The following is a 22,737-nucleotide window of genomic DNA, read 5'->3' as shown; positions in this document are numbered from 1 at the left end:
TTTCGGAGACGTCTGTTACCCACCAGCTCGATAGCTAGCCAATGGTCACTCCAGCCGGCGAGAGCAGCGGACTCCCGGCTTCATCGTTTTCCGACCCCCGCTCTTTCGTTACTCAGGTTAAACATCATATAAGTCACTCAGATGACTTAAAAATGTAATTGTTTGCCTTTTTTGGGTGTTTTATTTGTCCTGGAGTAAATCGGTTTGGCTGAGATCAAAGTTATTAGATTATTAGATTAAATAAAACTTTATCAATCCATCAAGTGGATTCCTCCTTGGTTTTCACACAGCTGAATAAACGTTAAACAGAAAACTGATTAAACAGAAGTGTGAGACGGTCGAGAATTTTCGCCAGTGTCCTGTTATATTTTAGATAGCAAGGAGCAGACGGCCGAGTTTATTAAACTCCACCGACACAGCGGTGACGCTAATCAGAAGGCTGGACCGTTCAATTTCACAGCCTCACACTTCCGGCCTTCTCGGTCTTTGAAGGACCCGGCCCACGTAGACCACGAAGGCCGGGTCCTCCGAAGGATGCAGCCGACGTTTTGGGACACATAAGTCGAATAGTTAAAAAGCACTCAGACTGAGATTTGTCAGACCATAGACCGTGAGCTGTCACCCAAAACGTGTTGCACTGAATGAGGAGCAGCCACTCAAACTTGCTTTTTGTCATCAGGGGGACATGCTGGAAATAAATCTCTGCAGCTAGAAGCATTTGAGGCTGAATGAATGTTTGTACAGTTTTTTCTTAAATAAAAATAGAAGAGAATTAAAAACACATCGCCAGCAGGATAATTGTTGTGTTTCTGTTGAAATGTTGTGGCAGAAGCTTCCAGCACCAAAGACAGCTGACAAGTATAATTTTTATCAACAGTTACAGAGAAATGACTTTCAGTCAGCAGTGGTTTGTCTTGCATTTTCCAATGAACTAGAATGACTCACTAAACATTTAACTCTCTTCTCTTCCAAGTAAATGGAAGTAAGACAAATGGTAGAAAGGTTGTGCAATTTACAGAAAATATAGATTTATGCAAGAAAAGATGGATATTGTGTAGTTTAAATTCCTGTTCTTGTATTTTAAATGTATAGTATTTAAAAAAGGGCGTACACACCATATATATGTAGTGTGCAAATACATGAGATATTCTTTTACTCATCGTGTGGTGTCTTTTATAGTTATCACAGAACTTTTGCTCCCTGTTCCTTCTTTTATCTTCTTTCTTAATTTCCTTGAATTATTACTTTGTCACTTGTGGGGCTCTCTGTGGGATTTTCGTGGGTTTGCACTGTGTAACGTTCTTCAGCAGTAGAAACATGAATGCCATCAGCAGCGGTCACTTTACTTTAGTCAGCTGTGAAGTGTTCAGAAAAGCTGCGGCTGCACAATGGCAGAAACTGAAAGACTGTAAAGAGAAGAGACACCAAAACTGCAACGTTACCGCCTGTCACTGTAACTGTGCTGGAACTGGATCATCTTATCTTTGTTAAATAATCTTCTGTGTCACTGTTAACATCAGCACATTGTATCACAACATCTCTTTATAGCTGAGGATAGAGCATGAGGGCTGGTGAAGCAGAAATGGCTTTTTAAGTAGTAAACTCAGTGATGAGAGAAGCTCACGTTATTTCTGTCGACTGCTGATGAATCGGTTGCATTCGCATGTTAATTACGCACTCGGTTCCTCATCCATTCATCTCTGAGCTGGCACTCTGTCCAACTCTTAAAGGAGCTATATAACAGGAAGTGAGACTCATGACTAATGCATTTCTCTCAAGCCTCCCTTTTCTTCCCGTCTGTATCTGACTTGAGCTCAACCTCTGGGGTTGTAACTGGCTCTGTGTGTGTTTGTTGTTTCTTATGGATGCGTTAGGTCCAGATGTGTTTCTGATCTCTGTGGACGAGAGAGCCAAACATGACCAGCAGTTTCACAGCCTCTCTCCGACTGCTGGGGGTTTCATCACAGGTAACGCTCTCACACAAACATACAGTACATGGGTAAGGGGTGATAGGGGCATGCACAATGCCAGTGTCACGTGTTTTGTTATTGGCTGTGTGGGGAACTTGCTGTCCAGGTGTCAAATGTCCTAAGTGCTCGATGTGCGTTGTGGGAAATGTGGTTGGATCAAAGAAAACTGGACTTCATTAGGAGGAAATTATCACAGCCACTAGAGCCATGACTGCAGTTTAATAGTAAATTCATCCAGTTCAAAATCTCAATGTGCCTCACAAGTACAGCTGTTCAGATTAGGGCTGCCACGATTAGTCGACTAGTCACGATTACGTCGACTATCAAAATCGTCGACGACTGACTTAATAGTCGACGCGTCGTTTGAAGCTTTGTAAGATCACAAAAGACGCAGGAATAAGTAGTAGGATTTAAGAGTGTAATAACGGACTGAAACAGAAGATGGCAGCACTGCATGTACAAGGATGCCAGCTGCCGGTAAACCCCGAAGAAGAAGAAGCTGTGTCCCAGAATTCATAGCGCAGCCCAGCTCAGTTTCCAACAATGGCGGCAGCTAGGTAGTTTTAATATTACTCTTATTATTCTTTCTGGGTCACAAAATAAACGTTTAACATATTTTCAGGCGAGAATGTAGCTGTGTAAACCTCAAATATCTGCTCAGTTTATCAAGACACCACATATTTTCAAAAGCGCTCTGACGTTTTCGGAGACGTCTGTTAGCCACTAGCTCGATAGCTAGCCGGGGGCTAGGCTCACTAGAGCCGTGAGAACACCGGACTCCCGGCTTCAAACCCACTGCCATCTTTCGCTACTCAGGTTAAACATGATATGTAAGTCACTTAGATAACTTAAAATGTTATTGTTTGGCTTTTTTTTTAGTATTTTATTTGTTCCCGAGTAAATCGGTTTGGCTGAGATTAAAGTTATAGTTTTTACACAGCTGAATAAACGTCAAGCAGACAGCTGATTATCAGAAGTGTGAGATGCTCGAGAATTTACTCCGGTGTCCTGTTATATTTTAGATAGCAAGGAGTTTATTAAACTTCACCGAAACAATCTGAAAATTTCATTAAAATTTAATAAACTATCATCTTGTCTTTATTTTTAGTTAGCACAGACCTTAAACACTTAAAGCTGTAAGCTAATAATGGTTATATAAGAGCAGATGCTGCTGGTGCAATAATCTATACGTTTTAAGTCCAGTGGATGCATGATCTGATTAGTCGACTAATTGCAAAAAATAATCGGTGACTAGTCGACTGTCAAAATAATAGTTTGTGGCAGCCCTAGTTCAGATATTTGCTTAAATGCTGTTATTCGAAGAATAAAGACAAACTTTAACTGTAATGTAACACATGATGAGGCAAAGCTTCATTCAGGCTTCAGACTGCTTTAAACGCTCACTCTCAGGCAGCTGTTTCTCCTTTCTCCGTGTGAGTCAGTGAGAGTGGATAGAAAGAGCTCCACCCCACGTGCTCTTCCCACGCTGTTTGCGACGGGCAGCAAATCAGAAGACAGTTGACTCACAGGCAGTTGATGTTGTACTTAAGAACAGGTAGCATGTGCCAAAAGCAACTTCACAACTGTCGCTTTGGTCAGACTGGACGCACAAGTTTTTCAAGCGGATCGGTCTCTGTGTGCACTTTAGTGATGTAAGCGTGCAGGCGCCCGTGATGAGGCAGACGGAGATTGTTGCAACCAACAAAATAAAACTGTTTCCTGTTTCAATGACTTCTGCTTCTCCTCTAGTGCTGATGCGATGATTTCTTTTTCCTGAGTCAGGCATGAGAAAAAACGGTCACATGGCTGAGTTGCTGTCACAGTTTTCGGGAACAGTGATCAAAGTGCCAGGCTTACCCGAAACATTAAAGGGAGAAGGAAAAGAGCTTGTTTCAGACAGAGGATGAGCTGAGGAGATGCAGACTCACTGTTGTTTGACTATAGAGATTGAAAATGTGACGTCATTCAGGGGCACAATCACAAAGGATTCTGGGAACTCGTGGCAAGAGGTACTAGCGCACACAGGCTTTCAATTGAAATCAGTACCAATTCAATTGAAATGGTCCTGTACCCATCCGTAGGTAAACTGTACCTGGGCTTGTTGCAGTGACCTGAAGTTACTAAACTTCACGAGTGTATGCACTCACTCCAAGAACCGTATAATGATAAATATGAGCGTGGTGAAAGTTGGGCAGCACGCTAACGTATTTTGTCCACTCGTGAGGGTCTAAACCTTTCACTACTTTGATTTTTTCCTCGTGTCTTTTCTTTGCCTCTTCGTCGAGTCTGTCTTTGTACGGACCGGCATTGTTCTCCTTCGTTTTGTACATAACTTTTTGGGGGGCAAAGAAAAAGCAAGAAGGTATTGGAACCGGAGAATGAACGTTTTGCAGTGCTGCAAATGCTTGCATTTGATGCGGTACTTGGATTGTTTTGCCACGAGTTCCCGGCATGCAATGCGCGAAAGTCACGTGGTCTGTCAATCTCTATTACACATTGTGTTGCTTCTTAATTAACATGTTAATTAACATGCTAAGGAAACACTGCCTACAAAACCTGTTACTGTTTATCTAGAGCTTCTAATCTGTTTGTTTTTGTAATCGAGTAACATCAGGAGGCAGTTTCTCACCTCCTGGAGTCGGACCATTGTTGTCTGCAGGAGCCTTGATCTGACCTTTTGGCGTTGTTTAGCATCTACATGTCAATCACACCCCGCTGATCACTGCCCTGCTTCTGCTTGTGTACCTGCACAAGAGCCATAGCTCACCAATGATTGGCTTATCTCCCAGACCCTACCCCAGGGTTGGAAAACGGGAATTTGAGTGAAAGTCCCAGTTTAAGAGAAAAGAAAACCAAAAAAACTAACGAAGTTTTGGACTGTGAGTCATGTAAAGCTGCTTTAGTTCAAGAATGAAAAGTTGGAAGCTATTTCCTATCATAGATTATGTTTTACTGATTCAGAAACTTCAATAAGGTTCGACTATCTGCATTTTATGATTCAGTTGACATTGTAATAAAGGTCAGAGGTCGTTTACATTAGATTCTCTGGGCTCTGTGGTGATCTCACACTCTGTCTGTCTGTCTGTCAGGTGACCAGGCCAGGAACTTTTTTCTCCAATCAGGGCTTCCCCCGCCCGTCCTCGCCCAAATATGGTGAGTCACATATCCAGGAATTAGTCAACTCTCCTTTAAAAGTAGCATTTCAAAGAAGTTGCAGACTATTGTCTAAGATTTTTTTTTGCACCAGTGGTTTTTAATCCATGTCAGATTTTACCCCTCGTTCATGTTTTAAAGCGCTCGTGCTCTGTGTGAATCTGCAGGGCTCTGGCTGACATGAACAGCGATGGCCGAATGGATATCCACGAGTTCTCAATCGCAATGAAGCTCATCAAGCTGAAGCTACAGGGTCACCCTCTGCCCCCATCGCTTCCTCCCAGTATGAAACAACCCCCGCTACCTTTACCCCCACAGACTGGTTTTGGTAAGACTGACACTTGAACTAATTCCATGAAAAATAAATGAGAATCAGCAATACCTGTTACTGTATTTATTCAATTTATAAAGAAACTAAATGAATCTCTTCTACAAGATGAGCCGATTGATGAGACTTTTCATTTGATATAAACCTGTTTTGATCAGCCACAAATTTACCTCCTGAAGTGTCAAAGAAAAATCAGTTGGATCAGATCATTGGAGTCAGGACAGTTCATGGTTCTTCATTTCTTAAAAATACTGCAGATAATTTATGATAAATAATTGTCTTTTAAATTAACTCATATATAGTGATGGTCCTGCCTCCTTCGCTGTGTGTACAGACAGCATGTGTTGTTTTCACACCAGCGCCTGATCATCTTCTCGCTCTGTTTCTAACTCAGGCATGCCTCCCATGGCACCCATCGCTACTCCTCTGCCCGGCGTGCCCCCGCTCCCCTTGCCTCCTCTTCCCGTCGGGGTTTCGCCCCCACTCGTCTCGTCCGCGCCGCCACCCCTCCCACAGCCCATTGCCAACGGAGCTCCTCCCACGGGCATAATACAGCCTATCTCAGGCTTCTCCCACCCAGGTAACAGTGGAGAGCGTTGTCGTCACATCTTTGCGATGCGTTCCATCGCTAAGCTTGTATTTACACATAACAAGCTTAATGTATTTACATCTCAGACGTTCACACGCTCTCTTATCTCTGCATGAATGCTTTTCTAAGACATTTTGTTTTTAAGTTAGAGGCTTCTTAGTAAAATTACACAACAGCACATGCAGTTCACCAAGTCCTAAAATGCACTTCTCTCTGTCTCTCTCAGCTCCCTCTGTCAACAAGTCCTCTTCGTTTAATCGGGCCAGTACCAAGCTGCAGAAGGGCTCGTCCTTTGATGCTGCTGGGTAGGTCAAGCAATCCAAATGTTTGCACCATTCTGAACTGTTACGTTCATGTAAAAGTCTGCTGTGCACTTGGACCTATAGTCCTTCGTAGCATGTAGTTTTTTCTTTAATTATAAAGTCTCATTGGTTTCTCATTCTTGCTTTTTACTCTGTTGTCCTCCTCCCAGCGCTCAGCCCCCTGCTGACTGGGCAGTTCCTCAGTCCTCCAGGCTGAAGTACAGACAGCTTTTTAACTCCCACGACAAGATGATGAGTGGACACCTCACTGGTACTCACACACACTCACATGCTGTTGATCATCACCATGTTTCTGTTACGTTTGCATGTAAATGTGTGTGTCTTTCTCTACATTTGATGTGCGTCTGTGTTTCAGGTCCCCAGGCTCGCACAATCCTGATGCAGTCCAGTCTTCCTCAGACCCAGCTTGCCACGATATGGTGAGTACACTGGAATTTAACCCTCCATATCACAACAGAAAACAGCAGTCCTTTAACCCTTTAAAACCGGTCAGAGCCGCACGCTCTGTTTTGCGTAACTATTTTTAAATCCCGGTAGCTCTGCAACCACGTAAGCTAGCGCAATAATTTTTTTTGCATATGAAACCGGAGGAGTTGTACTTACATCTTATGCCATCAGCTTGTCCTCGGTCACAGTTTCCTTCCACATATAGCTTTGCAAAAACTGCATAAAAAGCACTTGCAGCAACAAAAACATAATATTCCAGAAACATGCTTTGCCGATCCGATCAGCTGTTCATAACACTTCCTACGTCCATCAGCTCGAACTATCGCATGTCCGCCATGACCTGCCCGAAACCGGACGTGACGTCATTTTGCGGAAATGTCGTTTTTTACCATCAAGGCCTCATGAGCCTATACTGGTGTTTTTAAAAGTTATGTTTGACTTTATGACTTTCTGTGTCGTTTCTGGGATGCTTAGGACTCATATTGCACTGCTGGAAATAGTTTATTTTGATGCATATGCTGCTTTTTTGCAAATTTGCATTATATTATTTATTTTCGTTTTTCCTGCAGTATATAAAAATTGGTGTATTTCAAAAATAAATCTATGAAGACACTCAAAATAAATTTCCTGTGGTAGGAAACTATTTAGTGCAACTTTTTTGTATTTACAGTTTTGAGGGATAAGCCTCTTAAATTTCTCTAACTAGAAATATATGTTAAAAAAACAAAAACGATTTTAATTTTTTTGTAGTTTATTGCACTTTTTTGCAATTTATGTAATTACTATGCACTTAATTCAGACATATTATTTATATCTGGGCTATAATGGTTGTATTGATGTATAGCAACTTGAAATGCTCCCAAAAATGGCTCCACAGCATGTAAAAATATAATATAAGCTTTGGCGGACTTGGTTCTATGGTAGGTCTTAAAGGGTTAAATCTGACTTTTTCCTTTCATGTTTTCCCCTCAGGAGTCTTTCAGATATCGACCAGGATGGAAAGCTGACAGCTGAGGAGTTTATCTTGGCTATGCACCTCATAGATATGGCTATGTCAGGGTTACCGCTGCCCCCTGTGTTACCTCCAGATTACCTCCCACCATCGTTCAGGTAAATGCTGAACGAAACACGAGGATGTTACTGACGATGTGCTGGTCACTTAAACCAGGAAAACTTAAAGTTTTCCTTCGACCTGAACTAACCACACTGGTCTCTGTGTGCAGCTGGAGTCTGTGTGCAGGGACCTTACAATCATATAACCACATAATAGTAAAAATAGACAGTCAGTCTCATTTTCAAAAAGGTTTCTTTGGAGTTAATGATGTCAGGTGATCAAATATGTGAGTTTTATTCTGATTCAGCATTACAAAGTGAAGTGTTTCCCTGCACTGGAAAAAAATGTCTTGCAGGTTTGTTTTTTATTACTCTGAAATTTATGACTTTAATTAAAACATCTTATTTTTGTTTCTGACATTTCTCCCTCGATCTTTAACAGTTCTTTTTCTTCAGCGCCCCTACAGCTGACCACTTGTTACATGCTAAATGCAAAGATGCAATACTCGATTATTGTTTTGTGCGGCATTGCTTATTTTAAATGATAAAGGTTGAAAGATCTGATCGTTGTTCGTCCCTGTGTGTGAAGGCGTGTGCGCAGCGACAGCGTTCAGTCGGACCAGAAAAGCGTCCAGGAGGAGACGGAGGAGGAAACGGAGAGCAGCCAGGAGAAGAAATTACCAGGTGATTGGTGCTGACCAGCGAGTACACGCTGTTTTATTACTGGTCAAAGTGGAATTAGATTCACCCTGAGCTGCTACTGACGTTTAGACTTATTTTGGCTTCTGCAACCTTCAGTAATGTTTTCAAGCTTCTTCCTCTCATCTAAAACGGTTCTGGCAGTTTCAATTAAATAATTTACAAACCATCTATCATAGCCCACTTTATAAACGTCCTCTTTGTCTCCCTGCAGTGACGTTTGAGGATAAGAAGAGGGAAAACTTTGAGCGAGGGAATCTGGAGTTGGAGAAAAGACGTCAGGCCCTGCAGGAGCAGCAGAGGAAAGAGCAGGAGAGGCTGGCTGCCCTGGAGAGGGAGGAGCAGGAGAGAAAGGTTTGCTCTTTTCACCGTGCACTCCACATTTGATTTGCTCATGGTTTAAGGCTTCTTTATGAGGCCGTAAAATAAACAGCGCTTTCAAAGTTCTGGCTACAATCTCCTGCGTCAGTAAATTATTTAATTCAACTCTTGAAACTTGGGGGATATGGAAACAAATCGGGGTGACGCACGACAAATAGCGGTTTGTTTGTCCTGCCAGCTCATTTCTCTACGTTTGTGCTTCAGGAGCGTGAGCGTCTGGAGCACGAGAGGAGACGGCAACAGGAACTAGAAAAACAGCTGGAGAAGCAGAGAGAGCTGGAGAGGCAGAGAGAAGAAGAGAGGCGCAAAGAGATAGAGAGGAGAGAGGTATGATAGAGAGACAGAGGGAACATCTGCATTTTAATTAAAGAGCCGAAGCTGAAGCATAACTGCTGCAAACTTGTAATTAGTGCTGCAGACAAGCGTACACCAACCCCCCCTTTAAATCACTCACAGTAAAGAGCCTGATTCACACTTCTGCACCAGATAACTAGTCATGTGTAATCAAGTGTATGATCTACTATATGTATATAATGTTTAACCTCCAGTCTTTTGTGTTGTTGTGCAGTTTCTTTATAAAACTGCGTCCTGAGCGTAAACAGAACTTTCTGTGTGTGTGTGGCAGGCCGCTAAGAGAGAGTTAGAGCGCCAGCGTCAGCTGGAGTGGGAGCGTCAGCGGCGGCAGGAGCTTCTGACTCAGAGAAACCGAGAGCAGGAGAGCATAGTTCTGCTCAAAGCCAGGAAGAAGACGCTGGAGTTTGAGCTGGAGGCTCTGGTAATCAAAAATACTCAGTATGTCTGTGAAGGTTCTCAGTCAGGTCGTCGTGGTCTAAGGAGCTTGGAAAGAAAAGCGTCTTTAAGTTGCTTGAAGACGTTTCACCTTTCATTCAAGAAGCTTCTTCAGTTCTAAAGTTGAAATGGTGGAGAGTCCCAGATTTAAACCCAGTGGGAGTTTCCCCCCAAAGAGGGACAAAAGGACCCCCTGATGATCCTCTACCTAATCACATGAGCCAAGGTGTGAAACTGGGTGTGGGTCACAATCAGCCAGGGTTTCTGGTGAGCTCATTGTGAAACCTGACCCCACCCTATCATGTGATTTCCTGAGGTCAGATGGCCCAGGATGTGAGTGGACGTTAAAGCGTCTGGGAAGGGATCTCAAAACTGGATTATAGATGGCAGACAGTTGGTGTCGTAAACCACCGCCTCTGTTCAAAGAAGCATCTATGTCCACTGTGAAAGGCCATCTTTGAACAGAGGCGGTGGCACCAACTGTCTGCCATCTATAGTAAGATAGATCCATCAGACTGCTGCTGGTTGATCACTGTCCTGCCTCTTTGTCAGAGTGTTAGTGTCAGTAGGTCAGACACAGCTGATAATGTGACAATAGAAAGTTGTGATTCTACTTTTTTCCTTTCAGTGTTCTAATTTGGAAGAAAAAGATGGAAACTTCAGCATTTATGAACTGATGTTTTCATTAAATCAAACTAATCACTGCTAATAAAGCTACAGGATTAAGGTTAAGTGTCGTCTCATTCTTCTGCCCTGAGAAGATATTTGGTGAAGTGCAGGCGTGTTTTTCATGAGGCTAAAGGGTCTCTTCTGATTACAGCAAGTAATGAATAGAAGATGAAAATAAATCTGTGAAAAGTGGCTGAAACGTGGGGTCAAACATGAATCCACACAGATTAGAGCAGCTAATCCTTTTTTTCTTTTTCCACAACAGAAAAAGCAAAATTAAAGATTTTATCTTCCATCAACATGACTCGAGTTTGGATTTCACTGTTTTTAAGTATTAAATGTGATCTATTCTGTCTGTTGTTCCTCCAGAATGACAAGAAGAGCCAGTTGGAGGGTAAACTGAAGGATGTTCGGTTTCGTCTGTCGAATCAGAGGAAAGAGGTGGAGCAGACGAACCAGACCCGAGAGACGCGCATCACTGAAATCACGCTTTTGCAACAGCAGCTGCAGGTGTGCCGAGCGAACAAAACCAGCAGCTAATGAATAAACGAATACAGTTCTGACCCCACTGACGACCGGCTCATTACCGTGTACGTGTTAACCCTTTCTGCTGGTCTTTCTGGCTGCGTGCAGGACTCCCAGCAGTGGTTGGGGAGGCTCATTCCTGATAAGCAGAGTCTGAACGAGCAGCTGAAACAGGTTCAGCAGAACAGTCTGCACCGTGAGTACCGCAGACACTCAGCTCACATGTTGTTGTTGTGGATCAGCTGAAATTTCGTCGCTACGATTTTTTTTTTCAGTTTAGTTTCAGTCTCCAGAGATTCTCTTGTTTCAGTTGCATTTTTATCCCTCAGACGCAAAAGGCTTATGGAAGTTTGTAGTTTGTGAATGCGATAACGGCGCGATTTTGAAACTGATACCATAGGTGGGTCTATTGAGTGGTGGCGCTTTTATCTTCATTATAGTTAACTAAAATGTTTTTTAGCATCTAGTTTTTAGTTTAAGGTAAATGTTTTAACCTTGGTTGTGATGAAATATTTTGTTTCTGATAAAAACGTTCAAAGTAAATATTTTGCTTCAATTTTAAAAAGGGATTAGGAGTGCGTACGTTTTACCTCGTTAACTGTCTGTTCTGCTAATTACTGCGTAGCTTGGAAACTTCTTTGATTCATTAACTTGCTGCTGTCTCGTGCTGTCTGTGTGTGTGTACTTAGGTGATAGTCTGTCGTCCCTGCAGAAGGCCGTCGAGCAGAAAGAGATGAGCAGACAGCAGCTCAGAGAGCAGCTTGATGCTGTGGAGAAAGAGACGAGGGCCAAGCTGCTGGAGATAGACGCTTTCAACACTCAGCTGAAGGTAAAGAGATAAATGATCAACAACACTGTGCAGGACAGGAAAGCCACAAACACACTGGGCAGGGTTTTTCCTGTGTACGTGTTGGCATCCCTAAAAGAGGCAGCGTAAAAGACATTTTAACCATTTTTTAATATCATGGTTCACTTTTTCTAGCATAAAATATACTAAAATGTATAACAGTTGTGCTCACGCGTGTCATTGCCCCACAGGAAAAACCCAGCCAGGAAATGCCAGGTCACAGTATTATGTGGTTTGCCTAATAAATTAAAGAGTTTAACATAAAAAGAAGCATAAAAATAACAGATATGAATCTAATACTATGTTACAACTGTGATATTTGTCTTGTTGTTGTTATTCATTTTTGTTTGGAAGCTTGGTGTTTTCACACAAGTGCTTTTTCCAATTCACCTTAAATATATCTCTATGTTAAAACAGTCTATTCTATTTAAATAAACCTAACATTATTAAATCTGTTGATTATAAGAGTAAATAAAATCTAATTTTGGTGCTGAGAAGCATATTTTATTTCCTTGTAACGTAGACGTGAAGTAGACGCAAACAAAGTCATTTCTAACACAGAAGCTGTTTTTCTGACTGAATCCCTAAATCACGTCTGTCCATCCCTCATAACCACATCCTCACAGCTTGGTTTGTCACAGCTTCCATGTTTACTGATGTTCTATTTATACCTGACTGCTGCTCTGTTTGTGTTCACGTTGCTGTTGTTTTCAGTGTTAACGCTGATTGGCGTGTTTTTGGAGAGTGTACGCAGGAACATTGAGTCCAGCTGCTTCGCGTAGCTTTCACACAGTTCACTACAGAGAGATGAAGATTTTATTCCTCCGGAATTGGATCACAGCAGTCTGTTTACGTGTCCCAGAGCCCCTTTTGTCCCCGTTTCGTATTTATTTCCTCTGGATTTACCCCGGACAGCGAGACAGGTCAGAGAGGAGAGAAACAGTCTGCTTAAACAAGGAGGAGAATGAGAAGAAAGGGAGGATAGCAGAGACTAAACAGACCACAGTAAACTGATTTTCTTGCAGCTAATCTAATAAAGTTGTCTCTCAGTTGGATTCAGTTAAACCACGATGCAGTGATTGGGTAAAGCCTAGCAGCATAGGAGCAAACACATAAGCGGCGTATGTAACCATTTCTCTGCAGAGGAACACGCAGCCGTCTCTGAGTGGTGTTATTCTTTGCAAACAGAGGCCGAGGCCACTGAGACATAATCGATATTTGACTATCCTTCCCTCCACCTTCCTTTCTACGCCACTTCCTCTCCCTGAAATCTTCTCTTGTCACTCTGCTGTGCCTCATCCGGCACCTTCTGCCTTTTCTGCTTCTATTGGCTGTCCTCGTCTATATTTTGTTCCCGTTTCTTCCACCTGTATTTCTCGCATTCATTTTCTCCCTGTTTTACTCTTTGTTTATTCCACATAATAAACCCTTCCTTCTATATTTTCTACTCTTTTATTTTTATTTCCTATACTGGCCTTTTGCTCCCTTTCCCATGCCAGTCTCTGTGTGAGTTCTATGCCAACCACTGTGCCAGGATAGATGCCCTGCGACGCCAGCTTCAGGAGGAACAGAGAGGGAGACAGGTAGAGCACACTGCCACTGCTGGACTGGGGTGGTACTGCAGCTGGGACATACTCTAATATAAAACAATATCAAATTCTGTAATTAACACTAAGCCATTAATGGCAAAATGTGGAAGAAGGAGTGGGTTCTGCATTTTGATTGGACCTGATTTGGCAGATTATCAGAGGAATGATTTGAACTAAAACACTGTACACCCTCTTGTGAGAATACTAACCTGCAGGCTTGAAGTGTTTTAGTCACTTTAGAAGGCTTTGCTGTCCTTAACACCAACAAACCAGACTTCTGGTCTGATTTGTGGTAACATTTCAGTGCATCGCTTGCACTGCACTGTGCTGTCCCCGCCAGCTAGAGAGATGTACCGCGGCCAGTCGAGGTCTTGTAATTGTCGAGCTGTGAGGCACCGATGTAGTCTGTGTGCTGCTTATTGCTAATCTCACACGTCAAAGTCAGGAGAACCTCTAACAAGGAGGAGTGCACCACTCGCTACTGATCCCGGCTCTGTAGATGCACTGATGAAGCAGCAGGACATGACTGACAAAGGCTTTAATAAGGTTGTAACAGTTCTGACTCGGAGACGGAAACTTCAGCACGAATGTTTGCTGCTGCTGTTAATGCCGAGTTAAAGACTCAAAGGTGACATTAACATCCTGCTGATAGCTTCATTTTAAGATGTCTGAAGGTTCTCAGTCATCCAGGTCATCGTAGTCTAAGGAGCAAAGAAAAGCGTCTGGACTTCTTTAAGTAGCTTGAAGATGTTTCACCTCTCATCCAAGAAGCTTCTTCAGTTCTAAGGTCAAATGGTGGAGAGTCCCAGATTTAAACCTAGTGGGAGTGTCCCCCCACAGAGGGACAAAAGGACCCCCTGATGATCCTCTAATCGCCTGAGCCAAGGTGTGAAACTGGGTGTGGGTCACAATCAGCCAGAGTTTCCGGTGAGCTCTTTGTGAACATTGGAAGAGAAGAGCCACCTCCACAGGACAAGACTCAGCTGTTCAATCTGCATCTAAAGGTCAAAGGTCACTCTTTCAAGGATGCCAATGTTCACATTTTGGACAGAGAGGACAGATGGTTTGAAAGAGGAGTGAAAGAAGCATCTATGTCCACTGTGAGCGACCATCTTTGAACAGAGGCGGTGGTTTACGTCACCAACTCTCTGCCATCTATAATCCAGTTTTGAGTTCCCTCTCCAGACGCCTTAACGCCCACTCACATCCTGGGCCATCTGACCTCAGGAAATCACATGATAAGGTGGGGCCAGGTTTCCCAATGAACTCACCCGAAACTCTGGCTGATTGGGACCCACACCCAGTTTCACACCTTGGCTCAGGCGATTAGAGGATCATCAGGGGGTCCTTTTGTCCCTCTGTGGGGGGAAACTCCCACTAGGGTTATATCTGGGACTCTCCACCATTTGACCTTAGAACTGAAGAAGCTTCTTGGATGAGAGGTGAAACGTCTTCAAGCAATAAAGAAGTCCAGACGCTTTTCTTTCCAAGCTCCTTTGGCCTTCATTTTAAGACTTTTAAATGCAGGATTTTTTGACATCTCTAAAGATTATTGACACGATGAGTAATCTGGATATACATGAGAATAATCTTTATTTTTTGTTCATCTATTTCTGATTAAGTGATCAGGCCTGCAGTAAAAAACCTATTTATCGAACATACGTTTGTTTTAAAGGCGAAGCAGGAAAAAAATGGGTAAAGCCGGTTTAAGCAAGCTTACTTACTGAAACTTACAAAACCTTTTTAGGTTCCAAACTCTTACTTATGATCCAAAGCAAGGTGACAATGAGAGGCAGCCAGCGTTTTACCTCTGATGAAACTAACAGCACATTAATCACTGCAGTGACTCACGAGAGCCTCCCTGCATGAGTCAAGGCCTTATTGTGCAAGCCTGCTTTTCCTTTAGTGTCTCAGAAGAATCAGACTGATCCACCTAATATTGAAATTAACTGGTCATGTGACACGAGCATGAGGTTACATGGACTAACTAACCCCAACAAAAATGACTTGGTGTGTACAGAAAAAACCAACAAAGAAATCTACTGACAAATATTGTGTGTGTCTGTGTTTTGAACTGTGCGCGTGTGCGTGTATACATATATGCGTGTGTGTTTCAGCACCAGGAGCAGGGGCAGCTGCAGGAGTGTGTGTCAGCCGTCAGAGTGTGTCTGACTCGGCTAGACCGCGTTATAAAGGTCCATGAAACAAACCAGCCTCCCATCACGCCCCTCCTCCTGTCGCCATTCTTTGCTCTTCTTCTTCTTCCTTCTTTTCCTCATCACTGTTCTTCCTTTCTGTCTCTTCTTCTCTTCACACTAAATTTGTCTCTATCTTTGCCCCTGATCTTTTGCTCTGTTAGGCTGGTGTTGGCTCACTACTGATCCAGCTGGCTAGCTGTGCTGCTGTAGTTAAAGGAACAGTTCAGCCCAGAATCAAAGTTGGTCTGAGTTGCGACGTTTTTGGAGATGATCGATGACTCTTTAATAAAATGAAACTAAATGAAACTCACCTTTTGAAAAGCAAAAACCTGCAGGTTTAGATCTCACCCTGGGTCAGCCACACCTGAATCAAAGGAGTAGTTCATTACCAGGAAGTAATTTAGCCATTTAAATCAGCTTTGTTGGACCAAGGACACATCTTGATGCAGGACACCGGCCCCCAGCCCTGACATACAGTGGACGCAGTCAGCAGTAAACTATGTAGATTGCCTCAATTAGCTAACCTACAGGAGGGACAATCCTCACACAGACACACATCACTGTCATGCCTGTCATCTGGATGTCCTTGCTCTCACTAAGTAGTTTTTTTGATATAACTTCTTGATTATAATAATATAAAAAACAAAACAGGAAGTAAACACCTGTAGATTAATGCGTAGATGATGATTGTAACTATGCAACTCACACCAAGACAATATAGACGAGAGAGCGCTACACACCGGGTGAAATGTGTGTATCCATGATGATACGTTATGGTGAAATGTCCCTTCACTACAGCAGGTATATTACTTTAGGTGACTTTATGCTGTTGCTATGCTGGGATTTACTAGATTACAGATGCTATACTGTAATCCTAAAGCCTGCGTGCTACCAAATTATGTTTCAGCCAGACATGTAGAAGGTGCTAGAAGTTAACCAGCCTAATGTGGCAATAAACTAGACCTGATCTGGACAAACGTTTGTGTTTTTGTGTGTGTGTGTGGTCTCTGTTGTTTCGTGTATCCTCCACTTCCTGTTTGAGGTGATGTGGAGGTTTCTGTCTTCACATTTGTAGTTCGGCTCGTTGTGTCTCTCGATTGCTCGTTTCCGGAGGTTTCCTCACATCGGTTGTTTGGCTGAAACACGACAGCTGCCTTGTGTTGTTGTTATAGTAACAGAGTGTGTTCTAATGGCACAGCTGGTTGTCATGACTACACAGAACTGCCCCTCCCCCTTCCACAGTTGCATCCCTTCACTTCCCTTCAATCCCCCACCCGCCCATACATTTTTTTTTTGACCTCTAACCCATCCCACGAACATACTGTGCGCCGTGCAAGCTCCGCCCCACCACCATGACCAAAGCCTTCTATTACGGGCCGGGTCTGTTTCCAAGTCACATCCCTTCCCACGTACTGATAACATATAGAAAAGTTTGTTTTTTAATCATACTCGGACAGAAACACACGTTGCAGGGACTTGAGTGCAGGCAGCTGGTCCCCCACATCACCACCATTTACTTTTTATCTGATTCTGGGGCAGAGCAGAGACGCTATTCTTGGATACCTCGTGGTCCTTTAAGAAGAGAGGTGGGGACGTGCCTGAAACACCTGAACTTAAGAAGCATCCAGAAAGCATTCAAGTAATTTCTACCACTCGTATCGGCAGTCTTATCTTTTCAGCTGTGATCATTAAATCGACAGCTTCTCTTTCACACTCACAGGTGATGAACAGTATGTGCATTCAAAGGCTTGTTCCAGGAAAATCAGAGAAGCAGTGGATTTAAAATAATGTCACCTGAGCAGCAACAATAAAACAGGATTCTATAAGGACAAATGTTCCTTGTCTCACTTCCTTGTTGTGTAATAACTGTTACGCAGTGGTGTAAAGTGAGTGCATATTTAGTTGCGATGAAATATATTGAGCCTATTTCACACCTTCACTTATTTGTGTTAAGTCTGCAGCATCAGAACATCCTGATAAATTCACAGAGGAAGTTCAAAACTAGCTTGAACTGAATAAAGGGAAACTCCACGAGAAAGAACACAAACTGAGGACACTTTTATGACGTGTCACTGTATCTCTGTATATACAGATCATACAGAGGGAGCCTTTTGTTTCCCATCAGCTGAGCCTTTCAGATTCTGATTGAATTTGCAGGGTTGGTGTGTAAACAGAAATAATTCTCTCCTAGAGGTCAGCGAAACGTCTGCTCTGCCCTGACTTTCCTCTGTAAACACTTTCCTGGGAGTTTCTAGACTCAGGCACTCACCTGCAGTCTTACATTAATTCCACTTAATACATTTTTAGTGGAATGAGGATTATCCAAAGTGTAACGATTGGTCTAGTCGATAGGTGACGTCATGGTAACCATTTCCTTGTTAACCTTTCTGTCACTTGGCTGTTCTGAGTGACTTACACTGAGTCTTGAGGAGAGACGCTGCCAGGTGTAGATATAAAGGTAATGCATGACATCCTAACCTTTGGATCAAATCTGTTTAAGGTCATGATCAAAAGCAGCAGCCGCCATCGCTCCACAAAAAGCCTTCCACTGCACATCAGCTCCGAAAGCACGGCGTAAGCGCCGACGTCAGTGTCTGCAGGTTCTCTGTGACATGTGATGTTCTAGTTCGACTGGTTGAAAGAAATGAGACTTCCCAAACAGAAGGCTTCAGTTTAGCGTCCTGCCTCGTCCGTTTTAGATTAAACTAACAAGACTACCAAAGTAAAGGGGCGGAGCTTGCCTCGCTCACCTGACTAATACAAACATGCTGCTACTGCCGGTGTTGGTGTTCTTGTTTGTTGTCGTTGGACGCCCTTAGCAACCAGCCCTGTGACCCCACTTCCTCCTCATCGCTTGTTCCTTCCTGTATCCCGTGATGCTTTGCAGGAGCTGAGGGAGATCCACACCCGGCAGCAGAGACAGAAACAGAAGGAACTGGAGGGAGACACACACACACAGACACACACACAGTCTCACATACACACCCCGAGCGAGAGGAAGTCCGCTGAGCTGCAGGAGGGCAGGTAAGAGTCAAGTGGAGAGGATGCAGTACCAGAAAATGCAAAAGGCAGTCACTCAGCAGCCACCTGGGCCATTTTTTCTGTGGTTGTTTTGAAGCATTATACAAATTAACTTTAATTTGAGTGGTTAAAATTGTGTTTATGGAATTGCTTCTCAAATCCAGTTTAAAAACTGCTGGAAAGTTTCGCTAAACTTGCCCCAAAATCAGAGTTTTAATGATCTTATTTCACAGGTTGTCGTCAGAGGAAGGTGCCACCTGGAAGGAGGAAGCAGGAGGCTCTGCTCCGCAAGCTCCAAGCCCCGCCTCCGTTCCTGCATCCCACGCATGGCTAAACAGAGTGACGCAGGAAGAGGAGGAGAGGAAAAGGAGAGGGATGGAGGAGGAGCAAGAGGTCAGGAAGGGAGCAGGATCGACAGAAGAGAAGGAGGACGAGGGAAGAGGCAAGAAGGAAATGCAGGAAAAACTAAACAAGCTTTTCAGCCAGCCGGCTGACCCCTGGGCGTCAGCAGGTGTGTTAACACGTGCGTTTAGTGCTTTCTCCACCGGCGTGTTGCTTATGTCTGCTAAATAATGCTGAGTAACATGCAAATAAAATGTCACTATTTCACTGACTTCAAACTGGAGCTCAGACCTCAGCATGTCCCGTAACTGTCACATAATTCAGTTAAAAATGTTCCAAAATGACACAAACACCAAACTCACAGTGTGGAGGTATCCACCTGTATGTCACACACGGTTGTTAAGTAAGTGGAAACTATCCATAGACACCCAAGCTGTGTTTTCACTGGTCTATAAACACGACATCTTCACAGCTGATTTTAAATTTACACTGTATGAGAAGAGACTCAATTTTGGAGTCAGCCTCAAGTGGCAGCTACAGGAACTGCGGCTTTTGCCACTTCTGACAACTCGGCTCCGTGATGACGAATTTCTTTTTAGCCCTTTGAGACTGTAACATCAAAAACCCATTGACTTAATCATTCAAAAAACCTGTGTGCTCTGGTAGGTGTTTTTAAAAAAGCAGAAAAGCTTCTTTTATATTTCAGGAGAGAAACGAGCGCACATAAACACCGAACTCTGAATTTAGTGCTAAAGACATAATTCCTGTCTAGCAGGAAGTGCTTCACTATAAAGTAGGGCTGCACGATTAATCGTTAGAAAATCGCAATCTCGATTCATACTTATGTGCGATCTCATTTCCAAATGACAACGATTTAAAAAAAAAAAAAAAAAAAAAAGACAACGATTGTACCGCATTTTGATCTGGGACGTAATCTGCATGAAAACAAGCGCTCACTCTTCCTGCTCAACAAATGACGAGGGCGGAGCCTTATACCACGTGATACAGAAGCTGGCTGCTAAAATTAGCAGGAAAAAACAACGGAGAGCTCGTCAGGGATGACAAGAAAGTGACAGGTGAAAATCCGTCCCGGTCAACCACCCAAACATCAATAACGGGAACCTTATACAGCGCTTCCCTATACCCGTCGAACTCCCGCAGGCACAAAGAAATTACAGAGGCTATCACTTATCACCTGACCAAAGATATGGCTCCATCAACACTGTGCAAAACGAGGGATTTAGGAAAATGATCAACACCCTAGACAAACGCTACACAGTGCCGTCCCGCAACTATTTTTCTATTGTTGCACTACCTGCTCTATACACGCAGCGTCGAGCAACGGTGGAGACGCAATTTCAAGCAGTACAACATTTTGCGGCAACGACAAAATGTGAGACATTTGTTGTTTTTATGTTTATTTATTGTTTTTATGTTCAGTCTCAACTGTTACGAAGTTGATGTGCAGTTAATAAGTGCAATAAATATTTATACTGGAAAAGAAAATCGTGAGAGAATCGTGATCTCAATTCTAAGCAGAAAAATCGTGATTCTCATTTTATGCAAAATCGTGCAGCCCTACTATAAAGCCTGCATTCTTTTCATTTGCTCAGCAGGGATCTATTCTCTCTTACTAATAGTTGTATTTTTCTGCTTAGTCACAGTGGAAAAAGCTCCAGGTCCCAGTTTATTTGACCAGAAGGCTTCAGTCAGCGCCTTCGACCAGCAGCAGCAGCCGGTGAAGGTGGTGTACTACAGGGCTCTGTATCCGTTCGACGCTCGTAGCCACGATGAGATCAGTATCACTCCCGGAGATGTTATTATGGTATGTAGTTTACAGAAAAATCTGCTCTCAGATGATGAGCTAAGCTCACTACAGTCAGCGATGGTCACGTAAAGGACTTCCATAACGTGTCTTATTTGTTTGTGTTTATTCTTTCTGAAGGGTGTGTGTGTGGCTGTGCGGTGTGTGTATTAACGTTTTCCTCTCTCCTCTGCTGTGCAAACTGAAGGTGAAGGGGGAATGGGTAAGTTCTTGCCCCCCCCACCCGCCCAGTGATGTGCCTCCACCAATCACAAGCCAGAAACGCTTTCATCTCACGTCGCCTCCATGTTCATTCATTTTCAGTGGATGAATGTTTGTGGTTTTTGTTTGTTTCAGTTACTGCAGTCAGATCTGTAACGTCGTGCTATTTTTAGTTAGTGTGGAAACCTGTGAGTGTGCTTAGCTATCAGCCAAAGACTGGTGACTACAGCACAGAGGCTATTTTAATTCCCACATAAATAAACTAAACAAATAAAAATATCCCAGCTTGCAGTTTTCCATTTCTCATGTAAACATATCACATTATTCCGTCCCACTTCCCTGTCACTATTTTAAGAAGGGAAAACAGAGGAAATCTACTTTTTAGCTTGTAGCCACATTTCAGTGAGATGTTACTTATTGCAGTGTCGTTTCTGACAGATTGGGGCTGGGACCATGAGGAACAGGTGGAGGTTTCAAATTTATAAAGTGCATTAAAAAAAAACTCATACTTGTTTTATTTTTGCCTAATTTGACATTGTCTCCTTGTGCATCTCTGTAAAGCTTCTAGCACTCCTCCTACCTTTAGATTGGTCACTAGGAGCTTGTTTCTACTGCATCCTCACGTGTTTCAGTACAGCAGCAAATTTAATACATTCTGGTAGAGGGAGCCCAATCTGAGACTGGACTGTGAGTGAGCAAAGACTGTGCCGGTGTGGCCAAGAAGTCAAAAAAAGATTTAGTTTAGCTGCTAATTTTTCATCTCTATTTAATACAGAAATACTTTTTTAATGGCTCTGTGGTTTTTTTCTTATATTTATGGCAAATATCCTAAAATTTACAGATGTAGTTAATTGTGGTTTTCAGTTATGGTTCAGTTACCTGTTAAAAATCCACCTCAAGGCCACTGTAGCAGTAAACCTGTTCTGTCTGTCTGTTAAAATACGTGCCTGCCCATGGTGCGCTGCTCTGTTTGAGGATGTTCTAATGTCAGAGCTGCACAAGGATGCTTAGGGGCCAAATTTAAATCGGTTGTTTTCGGGCAGAGTCGTGGGACTTTTTGCGCCTCGTGTTGTTTTTCGCATCATTTGTCCACTAATCAGGATCTGATCAGCTGCTGTTTCCACCGTTGTTATTGTTTGCGCCACTCCCACCACGAACATGACACGTGCATCTCTATCCCTTGCGTGCCACGAGAGCTGTCCTAATCCCGTCCCTGCGCTCTGATAGGTCGATGAGTCGCAAACAGGTGAGCCCGGTTGGCTGGGAGGTGAGCTCAGAGGGCGGACCGGTTGGTTTCCTGCCAATTATGCAGAGCGTATACCCGACAGTGAAGCGCCAATCACGCTGCGCTCCACAGTCTCAGCCACGACCTCCTCGACCCAGCAGCCGATGACTACGCCCCCTCCCGCCCCAGGACACGCCGCCTCCTCCACCACGTCCTCTTCTAACAGCAACTGGGCGGACTTCAGCACAACGTAAGTGCCATCAAAGTCCGATTCGCTGACATTTGACGATTTGTTTGTCCGTTACTGACCCACAGACACGTCGGTCACATCATATTAATATGCATGCTCGCAATATTTCCAGCTGGCCCTCAAACACAACCAGCCAATCAGACAGCGAGGGCTGGGACGCGTGGCCGACCTCTTCGGCCAGTCAGAATCCATCTCTGAGCGTTCCCTCGGCACAGCTGCGGCAACGCTCCGCCTTCACTCCCGCCACCATGACGACGGGTTCCTCTCCTTCTCCCGTACTGGGACAGGTAACGACAGAAACAATATTTCTCTG

At 43.5% G+C, this 22,737-nt stretch overlaps 1 protein-coding gene across 7 annotated transcripts in view; it reads left to right on the top strand.

The window, feature by feature from the left end:
- Positions 1-22,737, top strand: part of itsn1 (intersectin 1 (SH3 domain protein)) — a 57,458-nt gene that overhangs the window by 13,748 nt on the left and 20,973 nt on the right. For 2 of the 7 annotated variants that reach the window (XM_087849972.1, XM_087849971.1), the window contains exons 3-24: positions 1,875-1,967; positions 5,060-5,123; positions 5,291-5,451; positions 5,846-6,031; positions 6,267-6,345; positions 6,513-6,613; positions 6,719-6,782; positions 7,783-7,920; positions 8,453-8,547; positions 8,777-8,916; positions 9,148-9,270; positions 9,569-9,718; positions 10,771-10,911; positions 11,035-11,122; positions 11,616-11,755; positions 13,273-13,356; positions 18,448-18,584; positions 18,815-19,092; positions 20,582-20,748; positions 20,936-20,950; positions 22,177-22,424; positions 22,537-22,711. In XM_087849972.1, coding sequence (XP_087706098.1) covers positions 1,875-1,967; positions 5,060-5,123; positions 5,291-5,451; positions 5,846-6,031; positions 6,267-6,345; positions 6,513-6,613; positions 6,719-6,782; positions 7,783-7,920; positions 8,453-8,547; positions 8,777-8,916; positions 9,148-9,270; positions 9,569-9,718; positions 10,771-10,911; positions 11,035-11,122; positions 11,616-11,755; positions 13,273-13,356; positions 18,448-18,584; positions 18,815-19,092; positions 20,582-20,748; positions 20,936-20,950; positions 22,177-22,424; positions 22,537-22,711 — 2,867 coding nt within the window. The remainder of the gene's footprint in view (positions 1-1,874; positions 1,968-5,059; positions 5,124-5,290; positions 5,452-5,845; positions 6,032-6,266; positions 6,346-6,512; positions 6,614-6,718; positions 6,783-7,782; positions 7,921-8,452; positions 8,548-8,776; positions 8,917-9,147; positions 9,271-9,568; positions 9,719-10,770; positions 10,912-11,034; positions 11,123-11,615; positions 11,756-13,272; positions 13,357-18,447; positions 18,585-18,814; positions 19,093-20,581; positions 20,749-20,935; positions 20,951-22,176; positions 22,425-22,536; positions 22,712-22,737) is intronic. The other 5 variants (XM_087849973.1, XM_087849976.1, XM_087849975.1 and 2 more) reach the window with 5 other exon arrangements.

This window comes from Neolamprologus brichardi, chromosome 13 (genome assembly GCF_056152115.1).
Source record: "Neolamprologus brichardi isolate AB-2024 chromosome 13, ASM5615211v1, whole genome shotgun sequence".
NCBI classification, from domain to species: Eukaryota; Metazoa; Chordata; class Actinopteri; order Cichliformes; family Cichlidae; genus Neolamprologus; species Neolamprologus brichardi.
This window is presented reverse-complemented; position numbering and strand designations above follow the sequence as displayed.